The sequence below is a fragment of the Numida meleagris genome, chromosome 5, assembly GCF_002078875.1.
Source record: "Numida meleagris isolate 19003 breed g44 Domestic line chromosome 5, NumMel1.0, whole genome shotgun sequence".
In the NCBI taxonomy this organism is placed as follows: Eukaryota; Metazoa; Chordata; class Aves; order Galliformes; family Numididae; genus Numida; species Numida meleagris.
In genome coordinates this window covers 30,947,118-30,964,709 of record NC_034413.1, presented here as the reverse complement: position 1 = coordinate 30,964,709, position 17,592 = coordinate 30,947,118, and the positions used below count along the sequence as shown (strand labels likewise).

The 17,592-nt window shown below is 37.7% G+C and overlaps 1 protein-coding gene across 1 annotated transcript in view; it reads left to right on the top strand.

Moving 5' to 3' along the window:
* The window catches only part of CTNNA3 (catenin alpha 3), a 460,862-nt gene that overhangs the window by 360,104 nt on the left and 83,166 nt on the right, over nt 1-17,592 (top strand). The window contains exon 13 of the mRNA XM_021399187.1: nt 13,189-13,340. Within this exon, the coding sequence (XP_021254862.1) occupies nt 13,189-13,340 (152 nt within the window). The remainder of the gene's footprint in view (nt 1-13,188; nt 13,341-17,592) is intronic.

Genomic DNA, 17,592 nt, shown 5'->3' with positions numbered 1-17,592 from the left:
AAAATACTGCAGATTTGGTTTATTGTTTTACTGAAGACATATGTATCAGTCTTATATCTAATCTTATATCTATTATTATATCTATTACAGACTTAAATAACATCTTACTCACTTTAGACAGAGAGGGTCCTTCTGGTAGTGAGGCAGGATTAGATCATTTCATCCTATTCTTCTTTCTTATGCTTGAGGTTTAGAGATTTTTCTGAATAGAAGTGCCCAGTGCCCTGGTGTAAAATAGAGCTTGAAAAGTGTCAATAGTTACATCCCAAAGAGAATACAGTGAGATGGAGAAAATAAGGCAACGCTGTTATCAGTCAGCATTAGGTTGGTTGGTGTAATCAACCTTGCAGCTGCTGAAAGCGTTGTGCTCCTTAAATGCAGTAGTTAACAAAGGCTACCCTGAGATGCAAGGTTCTTGAACAAAAATCCTGACACTTCTGAGTTGATTAGAAGTTTAACAGGTTTCAGTAAGAAAGTCTAGCGAAGGCTGATGTGCACATCAGACTTGGATTTGTTTTTTTCTTTTCCAGAATGATGCAGTTCAGTTTAAATTCTGTCTGCAGATTTATGACAAAACAAAAGTAGATCTGGAATTTCTTTGCCACTGTGGTGTAAGTGACAAAAGCTGTTCTGTTGTGAAAAAGGTGACTCCTTTATATTATCAGAACTTCCATTCCACAAACACTGTTCAATACAGAATGAAAAGTCTGATCCTAGGTACAAAAAATTAGATGCTTCTCTGCTTTGCAAGGACTTGGTCCTGTTCAGGTCTTTGTTTTTATTTCAGTCATTAAGAACCATTTCATTCTCTCTCACTATTTTTATTTAGAAGGTGGAACAGCAGGTAACTATTTCAGAAGATGTATTATCACTGTGTTACATTGTATTTGTGTAAGGTATCAAATGCTAAATCCAATTCTGCACTGTCTTTATGCACCTTTAGCAGCTCAGCATCTTGAGACCTTTTGGGGAGAGTTGCACAGAGGCAGCACATAGAAGGCAGCATGTCCTATACTATTCTTGTTGAGTCCAATGTAAGGGCCTGCTCCTTTTCCCATCTTTGCATTAATCTGTCTGGAGATTGTTACAGTTGGAAAAAGATTTAATTGCTTAGAGTAACACCAGTACCGGCTCTCTCTCTTCATAAATGTGTCTGTGCTAGCAACAGTCATAATTTAAAACTATGTGGATCTTACTGTATGTGCTAGCAGAGAGATGAATTGTTATTTGCTGATCTGTGTTAGGAGCATTAAGGGAATGGAGGATGCCAACACCTTATCATGTTTAGATAACTCTTAAAGGTATGTGAATGTGAAAGTGCCTGTGAATAGCAGTTTTTGCCCATGCTGATCCGTTGAGACACTGCACACTTAACTGCTGCGCAGAGCAGCTGCCTTTCGTTTTAGATTTCTTTTCCATCACTTTCAGCTTTTAAGCCTTTTGCCCCCTTCTACCCCTTGCCCTGTGTTTGGTTATTTCTTCTCTGGTTTCTTAAATATACTGTTAGCCTTACAGTAACATTTGCGAAGTACTGCTGCAGATTCAAGACATCCACGCTTCGCAAGCTAAGGAACTCAGACACGGTGGATTAGAACTATCCAAATGTTGCCCGTGTAACTTAAATGAGGAACTCTGCATGCATGTTCCCAGACCCCCTAACCCATATTTTTTTTCCTCTGAACTACGCAAGGTGAAATCCCTTTGTGTGTTTCTCTTGTTTTTTTGAGAAACTCACGTATCTGTCATTCGTAAATAATCTTCTCAGCCCTAACTTCTTCACAAAGTCTCTTTCCCAGGATGCGTTGCTGTGTTTCTATTCAAGTCAGTCAATGTAACATTGTCTCATACACATCCTTAAGATTTACAATTACCTGAAGGCCCATTGTAATTGTTTTTCCCTGATCACTGTATTTTCCAAAACTGTGCTTGTAAAAGCAATTGTCAGTTCATTTTACTTTTATGAGTTCATTTTGTTTATATTTTTCCAAATAATTCATATAATAAAACATAAGCTATGTTTGGGAAATAGTTAGGAAGAGAATACAACTTTGTATTTAAAAATACTGTTGCTTTCCTGAGATTTTAAATAAAGCAGAGCTCAGAGATACTTAGAGAGATGTAGTGACAGATATTTAGTGTTTGTTCATTGATTTTATTGTTCAAGCTAGACTTCCCCAATACTTCTGCATGCTTAAATTCAATTAACCATCTTCCTTACCCTTGAAATAAAAACAGTAATTTTCCACATCTGACCCACTATAACAGCTTTTAATTGGAAAAGGAATTAGATACTAGGTATTAAAAATCAGAGTCTGCTTTACTATGAAAAAAGTAGAGAAAAAACAGTGAGAACAGTCTCCTGTCATACTGATAATGGGAACAAGTGCTGGAAACAGATTAGTCAGAGTTCTTTGCATCCCTGCAGATTATTTTCCGTATTGTGGGCTGCTAATTCACTTTCTACAACTTTAGAATGGATTTCTTTTTTTCTAGTTGAAAGTAATAAGAGATTGTAGTACCTCTCAAATCTCTTGTTGTTTCTCTTCTGTGTATATGGGAGTGTGGATGTGGACATACAGTGTTGTTGGAGTTTAATAGAAAGGTGAAGTTATATAGGCAGCATTACTATTGTACTCAAGAAAATAAATGACACTGGTCTTTGAAGACTCAAAAATTGAAAACTGCCAGATAAAAGGTGAAATAATAATTCTGCACAGCTTTTTTCTGTGTTTAAAATCGTGGATTTTGTACAGCAGTCACATGGAGTGTGACTGGAGTGTTACAGTAGACATCGTTCAAAACAAATCCAGCATAACCCAGGAACAGCCTGTTTTGTTTTGCGAAATTCCTTTTTTACTGGGCAGAGCCTGAATGCTGTGGGGGATCTTCTGAAGAGAAGATGCACTAAAGAGATACAAGCTCAGGGCATTGTAGGCCGAGGTAATGCCAGCCATTATTTCCTGGATATGGCAGTAAACACGGAATGAGCAGACTGTCAGTGTCAGTATATATAAGTCTCTGTAATCTCAGCATCCGTAAGCAAGTATGTGAGCAAACCCAGTCTTTGTTCACAGCCACATTAATGTGTAAAACTTCAAGCAAAACTTGGGAATATATTACTTATTCCAGGTTGTCTGTTTCTCAGATTCATGTGTTCCAGTATAATGGCGAATTCACTGTGTGAAGTGAATTCTGTCTTCTTTCCAATACTTCTAACTAGATCAGCTTTTGCTGTTGAACTGATGCGTGGCAGAGAAGACCTTAATGCATTTCTTCAGCTCCATTTGCCCAAGAACAAGTTCTGTTCTAGATCAAAAAGGTAATTCTTTTTGAATGCTTTTAAATTTTTACATGCCTTCCAAATGACCTCTTAAAAGGTCATCCTTTTAAAGACAAAAATAATCCTACTTGCCTTAATATATATACCTTTATATACTCCCCTTAGTACATTAAACATATAATAACAAACAGCATGTTATAATATGCCTAGAAGTCTGACAGTTTCAGAGTTGGTTGCTTTGCTAGTTAACATCAGTCTGTAGCTTAAGCAATACATAGCATAGTTCCATTGAGATTTATTTTTTTAAAACATCCAGATTTCTTTTCCCCTCTTAAATTTAGGAAAAGCTGTTTTCTGTTAAGATAACTTTTCTAAAATATGATAAAGGTACTCCCCGATTTCTCTTAGTGATTTGTCCTACTCAGTACATTAGAACAGTCCCAATTTGACAGTATTTATTCAGCCTTTCAAATTTGCCTGACATGTTAGTAGGCTCCCTGCTGGCAGAACCTTGGCCTTGGATGTAACAAAGCCAATGAAGAAAAGCTTCACTGGAAATTAGCAGTAACAATTGTGGTCATAGAAATGGACGCTGTAATTCACAGTCATTTTAAACAGTGCTTAGTGCAGCTTTTGTTGATAGCGGTTATGCCTGCTACCTTCATGTGGCGTTTCCTACTGCCTTGGTTGTACCAGTGCTAGCTCATCGTCTGTCTTGCTTGGTAGCGTGTTGAACTAGAGTACTGAACCAGCTCAAAACTAATGCGGCAACCAAAAAAAGTTTTCATGTGCTTCAGCTCACTGATCTTTTTCATCATGCTCCTGCATGACAACTAGCTTCAGAGCAAGGACATGTATATAGAGATTTCATGGTATTCATAATTGGATTGGATTAAACTTAAACAGAAACCTCTATGTGACCCATGAAATAAACTTAGGAATTATATATAAACACATAGGGTTCATGTGTACGTGTGTGTGTGTATATATATATACTTAACAGACTTAGAGTTGTGTACTAGTTTTACCTTCTGTGTACAAGACATTCTGTTTAGGGCAGATGCCTGAAAAATAAGCCTTGTGACTTCAGTTAGATTAAAGGAGATCATGCTGTTGTGTACTGTGAACTAAATTCTGGAGGAGTTGGTCTTTCTGCAGCATCTGGATGCCTTGCAGTGATAAGGAACTGATCAGATGCACAAAAAACTGTGCTGTCTGCTAAGGAATGCAAAAAAAAAAAAAAAAAAAAAATCTGAAGTTTGTAACTAGTATGTCCTGGGGGTAAATGTCTTCTTCATCAGAGATGTCATGATCAGCCTGTCCGTGAGCATGGCAAGCAAAATGCAGTAGGTAGAGAGTTTTTAGAAAGGTAGATTATCATCACAGAGAATTTTCCTGCTCTTCTGGATGGTATAACCTGCTGCTGATACCTCCAGGAAGTCCATTTGCCTGCTCAGAATGAAGCCTCTGTCCCTGTTTTGTCTGAACATTTGTGCAGTGGGGGCATAAGGAGCCCCTGAAGTCACTAGCTAAAGGATAGAACTGTGGGGTTTAATTGCAGGCATTGCCTTAAATGTGAGCTGCAGTGCTTCATGCAATTGCCAGGCTGTACAAGAACTGTGAAGAGTGAGAATGAAGAGGGGAAGGTGCACAGGCTCACAGGTCCATCACAGATCAATGAAAGGTCAACCAGGCTCAGGCAGCATGGGTTCATGAATGGTAGATCCTTCTTGACAAACTAGATATCATTCTATGACAAGGTGACCAGCTCAGTGGATGATGGTAGGGGATGTGGTCTACCTGAACTTCAGTAAAGCCTTTGTTGCTGTCTCCCACAACATCCTTGTGGAGAAGCTGGCTGCCTATGGTTTGGATGGGCATATGTCTGCTGGGTGAAACACTGGCTGGATGGCCGGGCCCAAAGAGGGACACAGTCTAGTGGTGGATTGTTAGAGTTAGGGTAGTATGGTTAGGTTGTGGTTGGACTTTTGAAGGTCTTTTCCAGCCTGAACAATTCTATGATTCTATGATGATGTGGGGTACCATGTCAAATGCCTTAATGAAGTCGAGATAGATGACATCAGTGGCTCTTCCCTTGTCCATTGATGCAGTGACTCAATAATTTCTTGTCATGTTATCTTAGAAAGTCAGTTTGGGACTTGGAAAATTTTTCCTGAAGTTCTGTTAGCATTTGAGAAGCTTCGGACATCTGTGTTCTGTTCTTTGCTGGGTCTTGCAGCTTAATTCTGTTCCTAGTATGTGGTTCAAGTTTGCTTTGTTACACGGTAACAGTGACTGCTTGTATGTCTAAACCACTTGATTGTCTTGGTGCAAAATTAAAAAAAAAAGGTGCATATGTGTTCGAGATAGGAAATGGCATCACTGTGATGGGTGTGTTGAAAAGGGGGGTAAATTAAACCTTTTCCTACTTCAAATTAGGAATTTGTGGGATAGACATTCATTAGTAATGCACATTGACAGTGATTGGGTCTCACTTGTTATCAATCATTTCACTTTCATATTCAGAATATTCTGCTCCTAAAAAATCTAACCCTTAGCAGCTGTAAGGATGTAATAGCATGAGAACGCTGCTGTAAATTCAGCAATGGTGACAGCAGTTCTTGATGGTCCAGGTAATTAAGGTAATTAAGAAGTCTGGCAGGGAACATAGGGCAGAAGTTGGTGGCTTCACTGTCTTTCCATTTTCACTATGATGTTTTTATGCTTCTCCACCCTTTCTACAGAACACCAAAGGGAGTGATCTCATATCCTATCTACCTAGTTCATTTCATTTTTGGGAGCTCTACTTTGAAGATTTAATTCTAGTGTGCTTATCTCTGAGTTAAATAGAAGCAAATACTAACTATATCATGCTTTATTATGGAGCTTCTTCTGTGCTACAGATCTCTGTTTTGAAGACCACTTTTTGCAATACACTTGCATATGCAAAAATTTTAATATGAAATACGAAATACTACAGTCATTGTTCTTTGTTCTTTATGCTCTAAATAATTGGGCTGGTGGGAGAGAGTATGACAGTGAGTTGTGATTCAGAGATCTTTTATCCAATATATTGGCCTGGGACTGAGAGTGACAGGGGAACCCAAGTTAAATACCTAATGTCTTCACAAGTTCAAAGAAGTTACTAATACCTTTTCCAGTGTGTAAACTATAAGCTTGTTAAAAAAAACTTTAAATGTGAAGAGTATTTGAAAAAGCAAAAGGGATGTATGGAAAGCACATTCACAAAGCTCTTAGACTCTCTTAATACATATGTATACATATCTCTGCAAGTCCTTTGGCACAGTGTTAACAATAAAATGTTAGATGTCACCAATTTGGCATTGTATCTGAGAAATATTAGTAGCCTTGAAACTGTCTGCACAATAATTGAATAAAATTTAGAAAAAGCTTAATCTAGTTCATATTAGCATTGTACTGTGTGGATTTGTAACAAAACCGTAGATGATGGGAGTTTCAAAAGACAATGTCATTCAGTTCAACCCTTTGCAGTGAGTGCAGAATCATCTTTGTCTAGAGTAATTCCATTATTACTTTAATGTATTTTTGAACACACATAATGAAGGTGTCTTCACCATTCATTAAAGTTTATTCCATTTTAATTAGCACGCCTTGGATGTTATAACTCAAGCTTATATCAGAATAAGCCCATGTATTTCAAATGATGTGCCTTGGCCAGCACAGATGCATTAGCTCAGATGGTTTTTATTTGATAATTTATTTACTTTAATAGTCCACTGTGTTACACTGTAGATTAAAATGACATTAAGTGTAGTTATAATACATAGCATTCAAATTGAGTTACCAGACTATATAGGTCTGTTCTTACAAACTGAGATTCTTAGATGCCACTCCAGAAGAAATTACAAATGCTTATTTTTAAATCACAAGCAGAGAAAAATATTATTTAGTCTCAAAGAGAGAGGTGAAATAAAGAAGTACTGAATAAAGACCGTATAGTTAAGTAGCTAGATTTTTAAATTCACTCTGAATAGCTGTATTGTCCCTACATTGAAGTGGTAGCTGTTTCTAATCCTTTTGGCCACACTTCACTTATGCTTCTGACGCCCATTATGCCTTTGAATTTAGGTGAATTCCTGCAATTGGAAAACCATTTAAATCCTCTGAGAGCAAACTGTCTTTACACAACACACTGACTTTCATAGCAGATGATCAGATTATGTGGGATAATAAAAAATTCAAGATACACGCCACTTGCCACAACTCTCTGATTATTCTGCTAAAGAAGTACTCACCTTAACTTCTTGCTGAAGATGAAGGGCATCTTTAGAGCAAAAATTTTCAGTCCGAGTAGTAAATTTCATTCCCTGTAATAAAAATGAACTTGCCTGGAGGCTTGTTCAGTCTAGCATGCGGTTGCTGGATACCTGAGTATCCAGCATATCCATATTGAGAAGTATCCTTATGAGGGTAGAGTTGAAGTTCCTTAACTGTGTGACTTTCTCAATTTTAATCAAAACTAGATGAACATGATCAAACTTAAGCTCATGCTGTGTTGACAGGCATTGAGTAAATTTAAAAGGCAGACAGAGAATCTTTTTTAATTATGCTACTTTACAAAATTTTTTCCTCGCTAGAAGTGTAATTGTTGCTTTGCTTTTTCATTTTGTTTCTGCATTTTTATTTTAATTTTTTACTTGAATAATGTTGCTTTTTTTGAACATTGACATAAGGTGTGGAAGGTATGCTTATGCCTTTGCTGCTTGACTGGTAGCACTTAATGTGATCAGGATTTAAATGTATACCATAATTTCTTTCTTTGTATAACCTTCTTACTTTAAATAAGGACTTTAAATCAGGAGACTGCTCAAAATTAATCATTTACAATGTATTAAAACATGAGTGTCCAATCTTTGGACTTGCCTGGGCTACACTGAGTGAAGTGGAATTGACACAAGTAAAATATTCAAGTATATAAGTAACAAAACTTCCTTTATTTTTTAGTATTTTTTATTAAAACATTTAAAGAGAAGAAGGCAACAAAGACATAAAACTAGCAGCTTGGAAATTTATGTATTAAAGGGATAGTTTTTTGTGTGTTTTATTTCTCTTAATCAACATCTCCTTACAGTTTTTACCCACAAAAATTAGAAGAATCAACAGTGTATTTTTTGGAAATCAAAATAATAACTTTTTACTGTTAGAATATGAGTGGAATTTCATATTTACTTGATGGGCCACGTCATTCTGGTATTTAAAAAGACATGTGGGTTTATGTATTACATGTGGTCTAATCAAAAACCCAAATCCATCCCACTGTATTCCCAGACCTATGGAAATCAAAGCAAGAGCCCCCAGTGGTGTAAGTAGATTTTAGATTAGGTTCTTAAACTTCAGGAGATGCTTTGGAAGAGGATAGTGAAACACTGAACTCAGTTTTTCGGGATAAGAGAAAAAACAGTTTTTTAAAGATTCTGCCTTCTATTGTTCTGTTGCCTTGAGTTTCTTCATAATGAAGGAAGTACTTTTGTGAAAGGAACCGATGAGCCAAGAATGTGATTAAATGTTAGGAGGATGCTAGGTAATTGGATCTGCAGTAACTGTTTTTTATACAAAACTAATGTATTTTTCATCTTATTAATAGAAACTGTAATATAGTAGGTATATTTTAAAAATAGGATTAGTGTCAAGGATCAGTGGATTTTTTTATACAGGCTGTGAAAAGTTCATGTCTATGCGTGTTACAGATTGACTTTGTTAAGGCATTTTTTAGATGAACTCTGCATAGAAGCAGATTTTTTTAACTATAGAGACTGTTGCTTTTTCAGTATTGAGCTATCTTGGTTGCTGATGAAGTGATCTTAATCATTTAACACAAGTATGCTAAAAGGTGCTGATAGAATGGCTCATGTTTTCATAGAATCATAGAATCTTTTGAGTTGGAGGGGACCTTTAAAGATATCTGGTCCAAACTCTGCAACGAACAACGGCACCTACAGCTAAATCAGGTTGCTCAGAGCCTGGTCCAGCCTGACCTTGATTGTCTCCAGGGATGGGGAGTACTGGAGTACTATGTCCAGATGTGGAGTTCTCAGCACAGGAGAGACAGACCTTTTGGAGCACGTTCAGTGATGGGCTGCAAAAATGATGCATGTAATGGAACACCTCTCCTATGAGGACAGACTGGGAAAGCTGGGGCTCTTCAGCCTGGAGAAAGCTGTGCGGTGACCTGATAGAGGCCTTTCAGTATCTAAAGGGGAGCTACAGGAAAGAAGGCGACAGGCTCTTTAGCAAGGTCTGTGGTAACAGAACAAGGGGAAATGGCTTCAAGCGTAAAGAGGGTAGATTTAGGTTGGACATAAGGAAAAAGTCTTTTACAGTGCGGGTGGTGCAGCACAGGAGCAGGATACCTAGAGGTTGATGCCCTGTCCCTGGAAACTTTCAAGGCGAGGCTGGATCGGGCCCTGGGCAACCTGATCTAGCTGTGGTGTCCCTGTTCATTGCAGGGGAGTTGGACTAGATGGCCCTCAGAAGTCCCTTCCAACTCTAAGGATTCCATGATTGTATGTACTTATGACATCGTAGAAGGCCGTTAGGTAGGACTTGCTCTTAGTGAAGCCATGTTTGTCCTGTATCACTTCCCTCTCTTCCACATGCCTTAGTATAGCTTCCAGGAGGATCTGCTCTATGATATTCCCCAGCACAGAGGTGAGACAGGTTATTAGTTCCCTTGGTCATCCTTTCTACCCCTAAAAATGAGTACAGTGTTGCCTTTTTTCCAGTCACAAGGGTCTTCACCTGACAGCCAGGACTTTTCAAATATTATCTAGAGTGGCTGGGTGACTTTATCAGCCACATCCCTCTGGATTCAAGGGTACATCTCATTGAGACCCATAGACTTATGAATGTTCAGATTCCTCAGTGGTTGTTAAGTTGATGTTCACTTACAGTGGGTGAAACACTGCTCCCCAGGCTCCCATCTTCCAACCAACCTGTCTGAGCAGTGTGTGAAGAGCATTTGCCAGTGAAGACTGAGGGAAAATAGTTGTTGAGTACCTTAGCCTTCTCCTTGTCTGTTGTTGCCAGTCTACCTGTATTACTCACTGAGGGGGGGAGTATGCCCTCATGGACTTTCCTTTTCTGATTGTTCTACTTGTAGAAGTCTTTCTCTGTAAAACCAATTTAAAATAACAGGGACAGTGCTGGTAATGGGAAAAAATTGATTAGTGACATTTACTTTTTGAGGTTACCTTTTATGATTGTGTCATAGTGTCATACAGATGTGTTAGCTTCTGAATTAAGAGTTTGGTCATGGCTTCTATTAAAATATAATTAGTATTCATTAGTTGTTTTTTTACTGAAGATGGCAAGGTCAAGCGAAAAATTATGAACGGTCTGGAAGGAAAGGACCACAAGAAAAGGCCAGAAAAATTGTTTACTTAAACAAGAGAAGAATTAAGAAATAAAGAAGTGTAATTTCAAGAAGTGTGCAGGTGTTTATGGTGTCATGAAGTCTGTAAGTTAATTTGGGGACATTCAGTATTGTAGCTGAACCATATTAATATTTCTTGAAACATTTTCTTCCTAAGTCTTCCTCCTTTGGAAAGGCAGTATAACAGATATTTTCTCATAATTTTTGTTGATAAAAAAGAAAAATTATAGCAAAATCTAAATAAAATATATAATATGTTCTGTGTATGTTACTCTGAAAGCAATACCTCCTATTTATTTTCATGGAAGCTACAAGAGGTTCAAAGAGCACAATGACACTATTCGATAGAGAAGATTCTCAGCTACAAAACACTGTTTTCAATATAGTCACCACCTTTAGCAATGCATTTTTGGCAGCCATGAGCTAGAGCCTGCTTGCCGTGCTTGTAAATGTCTACACCAGTGGAGATGACCACTGTCACTGTTGCCACTGCAGAAATGCGCCACCCACTGAATAGGTGAAAGTTAGCTTAGGTTTGTGAGTAGCTTAGATTTGCAATATGAAATTTCTTGTGCTGAAGAAGACAGACAAGGAGAAAGTCTGGGGCATGTAGTCCTTGTAAAAGGCAATGATATACAGTACTAGGTGAAACAGTTAGGGAGGATGGCTTCCCCCAAGAGGTTACTGATTGCAGATGCTTTTTTTTATATGTAAACAGTTATTCTACAGACAGCAGGTCTCCTCTTTCTCCAAATAAAACTGATAGCTACCGTATCTCTGGAATGTAAGGCAATCAGCTAGAACAGTACACCACAAGAATTAACAGAGAAGCAGCGGATTGGTGAACAGAGTTGCAGCCGATAAGACGGCTGGCTAGAGCTAGTCAGCATCTTCCAACTCGAACCAGATCAGGAGTACACAGCAAGGGACACTGCAACCTTTCATCAGAAAAAGACCCCAAAAGACCACTGAGGAAATACCATGCATGCATAACAGGACTGGGACCCAGGGCGGGGAAGTCATTGTAATAACCCAACCTTTTCTTGGAAATCTAATGCATATGTAAGCCGCTTGTTCTTTAAATATCTGCCTTTCTTGTCATCTGGTGTGCAAGTTAGGAGGAGCGTTCCCTCTTGCAGCCGGCGTGTGCACAGCGCTGAATAAACATACCTGCTTCGTAACCATACGTGGGTTATAGAGCCCGATTCCGCACGTCACCACTGCCTTGCAGTGCTGATATCCACTGTTTGGTCTCCATAAGTGTTCAGCAAGTGTTGTTGAATGTCAGTGGGTGCCATTTTTTCTGCATAAAGGAATTCAATTCTGCATCTTTGCTTCATCTGCATTTCCATGTCAGACACTATTCTGTCAGACCGTCTCTCTGGTGCCATCTGTCATACAGCAACAGAATGCAAGGGAATATTGTCGGAAAGGTTCAACCTCTACTGCCATACCACCACTAACCACCTGTAGCATTGTGGGCCAACATCATAAAATAGGATGCATTGCTTTCAGAGCAGCCCTCATAAAGAATACTTAAATGCTAAAATCACAAAAACATTATTTCTCAATTTTATGGTACTTGAAATTTTAAGGTTGCTTACAATTTTTCAGATTCACAGATTTTCCTTTTCTTTTTGAACAATTGAAAAAAAATGAATCTAATTCAACTCATTTTTATCCTGTGTTTCCTTTTCTTCTCTTTTTAGCTTGCTCAGAATAATTAACCAGAATATATGAAATATGCTTGTTATTAATGTAATTCTAGTCCATGTAATGCAGAGTATGTTTCAGAGAGCTGCCTAGACCATTTAGGATTGTATGATGTAAACAGTTTTTGGTGGCACGGATCCATGAATAAGAAGTCATGGGTCCACCAAAACCTCTTCTTATATAGACTTTTGCTTCAGAACTCTGAAACGAACAAGGCTGGAACCATGGATTTGAGTGAGTTATCCAGTCAGATACAGAGTAAATGTCAAAATAATAATTTGATAACCTTGTGACAGTGAAAGTGAAATATCAAAATATGGTTATACTTTACTAGGAGATTGTTATTTATGTATTTGAGAATTTGAGATACTTTTTAATTTTAGAGACCTTTAAGTAGTTTTGCCTCAGTGCAGACTGAAAGCAGATTTTGAAATAAGTGAATAGTAGTTTCAACATTGAGTGAGATCCTTGGGTGACATTACTGTTGAAATCAACGGCGAGATTTTAAGAATATTGCTCTCTATGCCTTTTTAAGTCTCTCTTGTTCTTCAGTATAACCATTGACAGCTTACATGCACACTGAGTTTTATCACTCTGATGTGCTCCTGCTTACAACCAGCCATGTTACTACAATAATGCTTTTTTAAATTGCATTTTAATCAATGTGACTGGCAGCTTGCCAGAAAGAAAAAGTAGGTTTTATCCTTTTTGTGCTCACTGAATTTTGTTTTTCTGTGTTGTGGGTTTTTTATTTTTTTATTTTTTGTTTGTTTTTTAATAGTGATTCCGGAGTTCATTAGTCAAGTAAATATTGCGTTGGAGAGTTTAAGCAAGAATACAGTGCATCTGTTTGATGATAACCAATTTGTGGATGTTTCTAAGAAGGTTTATGATACAATTCATAACATCAGATGTTCAGTCATGATGATTCGGGTAAGTTTTTGATTTGTTCATTTAAAATTAATCTAGAAGGTAGTTCAGGACATTAGGGCATTTTCAGGACAACTTAGAACTATGTATATCAACCAAGCCCCACAACTCATATGCAAATTTAACTGATTTGGGGATTTTGTGTTACAAGGGGGGCATGATTGTAACTCTGGGAGATGGAATCCTCTTGTGCAGAAAACAAGGCTACCAAATCAGAGTGTTGTAGAAAAATGTGTTTTATTCTTTAAAAATACTTGTGTATATTGAGCTGATAAGAAATCTTCATTAATGATCAGCTTGTTGGTAAATACCCAAGTCTGATTGTAGCTCTGCCCTTAACCTTATTTGGTGGAATGTAGGAGCAGAGGGTGTCATCCTGTGAATCTCTTCTTATAGTTCTGCCAGTTGCATACCAGAATACTGAACAGCCTGACTTCTGTAAAACAGATACAATCAATGTAGTTATCCTACTTTTTATTCTGTAGTTCAAGAATAATTTTACCCAAATACTTTCAGTCTGCAAATCCAATTTCAAGATGACACAGTGCAATATCTGTATTTTCAGTAATTTTTTTTAAAAAATTAATAATAAAAGCACAGACACATTTTCCGAGAAATACTGATAAATTTGGAAGAAATAGATTATTATTTGTTTTAAATATAAAACTATATTGCAGGGTAAAATTTGTGGTAAAAATTATTGAGACTTCTTACCATGTTGCTATACCTAAGTTAGTTTCAGTGGGAATTCAGATGTGCAGAATCAAATTTTAAGTGTATCACCCTTACTGCAATTGTCACTTAGGAAATTATTTATGTACTGAAGATCCTGAAACACCGATATATCGCTTACGATGCTCTCACTTCACCTACAGTGATTTTTGATTGGTTGCCAACAAGTTAGTCTTAAATGATTTTTTCTTGGAGTGATTGTCAGTGTTTTTTTTTGTTTGGGTCATCATGCATATAGCTGGGCATAAAAAATTAGATAATGATTTGGTGATTTGGTTGTCTATAGGGTTATCTCAAGCTTGGTCAGTTTGTCTTGTTAGCACCTGACTACATGAAGCAAGATGCAGCCAGTACCTTCTAATTTCATTGCAATTGCTTGAAAAAGTTTTATCACTGTTCTGCTAATTTTCAGTTCTGCAGCATTTTTCATTACATTTCCTAGTCCTATTTGAATTCAACTTTTATTACATGTATTCCAGGAAATTTCATACATCTGCTTGCTTTCTGTTTGTCCCTGTCACCGTTACTTTTGAGGAGGCTTCTGCTGTTACAGCTCCCAGATGTTCACTTTTTATGCCATCGTGTTTTGGTGATGGAAGTAACAACTCAATTTGCTGCTCCTTTAAACTGCCTATGTTTTTGATATTAGTTCAAGCTGGAAACGTTTCTGTTCCAAAGGACCTTTTTCATGATGTGTTTTCACAACCAGATACTTGAAAGGATGAAATTTATCTGCTAATTGAGAATTAAAAACCTTTCTTCAGGAAAAAAGTTTTACAACACGTACTTTCAGAATCAAACATCTGCCAAGTCACATTAAGCAATGAGAACCACTGCTATTACAATATGTTTCATTAGTAGAGTTTTGAATGTTTTCCTCATCCCTGTAAAGGAACAGTCAGTCTTTGGAAATGAAAAAGCAGGTTCAACTCACTGAAGGGCTGAAGTTTGCCTCCTTCCCACTTCAGATATTCTGGTAGATGGTCTTGGCTGCTTCTTGTGGTTAGACTATGGATGATGTGAGAATGCAAATGTTACTTGTTGGCTTTAATTCTAGTCCTGTCAGGACTTGGATTCATTTTGGGATGAAGCTCTATGTCTCAGACTCAGGAAAAAAAGTGTCATCCTTTCCTTGCAAACTGGACAACAACCCAAATGTTTAGGGCAACAGGACAGTCATTGTTTACTTTCCCTCTGCCTCCTTTAACTCTGTGAGTCCTACTCAGGGAAAAGCAAGTGTTGGCATATGTGATACAAAGGGTTCTTGCAGATGGAGTTTCGTGGGTCTGCCCCTCCTTATTTGCTGGTGGAGATCTTTGTGTTTATGTCAGGCTCAGGATGGCCACCTCACAGGCTTGTACTTGCTCACTGTGTTCCTACACTTTGTAGAAGGTTCTTGCACATATCAGGAGTAGTTCATGTGGGATGGATTTATTTGGCAAAACAAACCAGACTGAAACGGATATTCCGTTAGGTATCATGATCTGTTTCTGTTTCAGTGGCCATAGCCATAGAAGCTTTGTTGTAGCATGACTTTATTCTAGATCAGTTAAGCTTTAATACCCACGTTGTTCATGCCATCCTAACTATGTGACTTGAATTGTTGTTTCATTTTTAAATTTTATTTCATTTTCAATATTACAAATTTTTTTCTACCTATTCCTCTGTTAGATCTGAATACTTCTACATGCCCAGTCTTCTTGAGTTTGAAGTCCTTATAATCTGATTATGACTGAGCCCTCCACTACAGAGTTTTTCATTTGGGGAAAATGAACTGAGGAGTGTAACAAACTTTTGTTCACAGTTTCTATGAAGACACAGGCACTCCTCTGTAGGTAACGCTGAGTGTATATTCTCACCGTCCCCTGTGATGTGCGTATCTGGACAGTTGCTCAAAAAAGAAAAGGATGTTAAGTCCCCTCTACTTTCTGAGCACGAGGGGAAAATAATTTGATCTGAAGAGACTGTACATATGCATAATGCATAAAAGCCTGTGGAAGTGTGCTTTGTCAGAGCATACTACATCTGTAAAATTGTAAATGTCTGAACAGCACCTAAATGGATAGTATTAGTACGAAGATTTCTTATCAGGTCTGTCTTCCACTTCTGGTTTGCAAATGTAATTTGACAAGGCAAAAAAATTCCAAGGTATCAGAAATTATGTTGTTGGCTGAACTTGAAGCTATGGGTAGCAAAGAGCAGATACCTCTTCTCCTGAGTGAGGCAGTTATGGCCAGTTGGATAACAACATGCCTCCACCTTTATTGAAATTCCCATTATCCTAAACAATAGATGTGTATGGGTTTGAAAGCAGTGTGGCTTGAAGCGTATTCAACTGTATTTGGATGGATTCAGCATCGACAATTGCAAAGTCATGACAAAAGCTCAGGAGATGAAAATAAAAGGAGTTTTATTCATTAAAAAGGACATGTGCAGCTTTCTACTTAATGAGTGCCATTTTTCAGAGACTGTCATGAGAGGGTTTTTTTGAGGTTTGGTGGAGTGATAGTCAGCTACACCACCGTCCCTTGGAGATACTGACTGCCAGCACAGAAAGAGAGCTGAGAAAACCCTGGCATTCATTTTTTTTTGAGCACAGATTTATTTGCATTCCTTATTAGATACATTCCAGGCAATGTCAGTTTCATTTCAGTCTGCTTATAAGAAGCTTTAGTAAATCTGATGGTTATTCAGACCTATGCTGCAAGCGTAGCAGGCAAGGTGAGGAAATAAAAGCATGCTGGGGCCAAATTTTATATGGTCTCACTGATACAGTGCCAAAGAACAATGTGCGGCTTGAACGGGGGATTTCAAGACTAAATCAAGGAAAGAAATTGTTGATCAAAATATAATTTGGAAATGTAAATTAACAAGGATGCTGAATCACAGGGGGGGATTTTTCAACATCAAAGTAAAAGTGGAAACTCACCAGATCGGTTCCTCAGGAAGCATTTCAAGCATGTAATTACACAGAGTGAATGTTTTTTATAATATTGTCCCTAACTGTCAAATGCTGCCAAATACCATTATTACTTCAAATTATCAGATATGCTTTTCAAGGTCCAAGCCTAACTGTAGATACATAAAATATTAATTCCTGTCCTGCAGGTATAATGTGCATAACACTTGAGAGCAACTAAATGCTAGATGGTGTGCTGCACTGATGAGCTCTAATAGAAATGCCTCTGGCACTGCAGGATGCTTCCTTTAAGATGCCTTCCATGGTTTCGCTTGCAAGAATGATGAATTCCTCCATTGGTAGCTGTTAATTTGAAATAATCAGCTATTTGATCCAGGGCATATAGCTGCATGTGCTTATTAGCATCACACATTCCTTCTTCTTTTTCTTTTTTCCTTGATTCTCTCAGTGTTGAATTTTTGTTGAATCGTAAAGGCACTGGAGCTTGATTTTGCAGTTACATCTGGATAGTGTATTAATCAGTACATGGCTTTTATGGCAGTATATTGGGGTAGATAAGAGACAATTTAGCCATGTCAAATGTATTTGGAAAAGGCAGAGGAA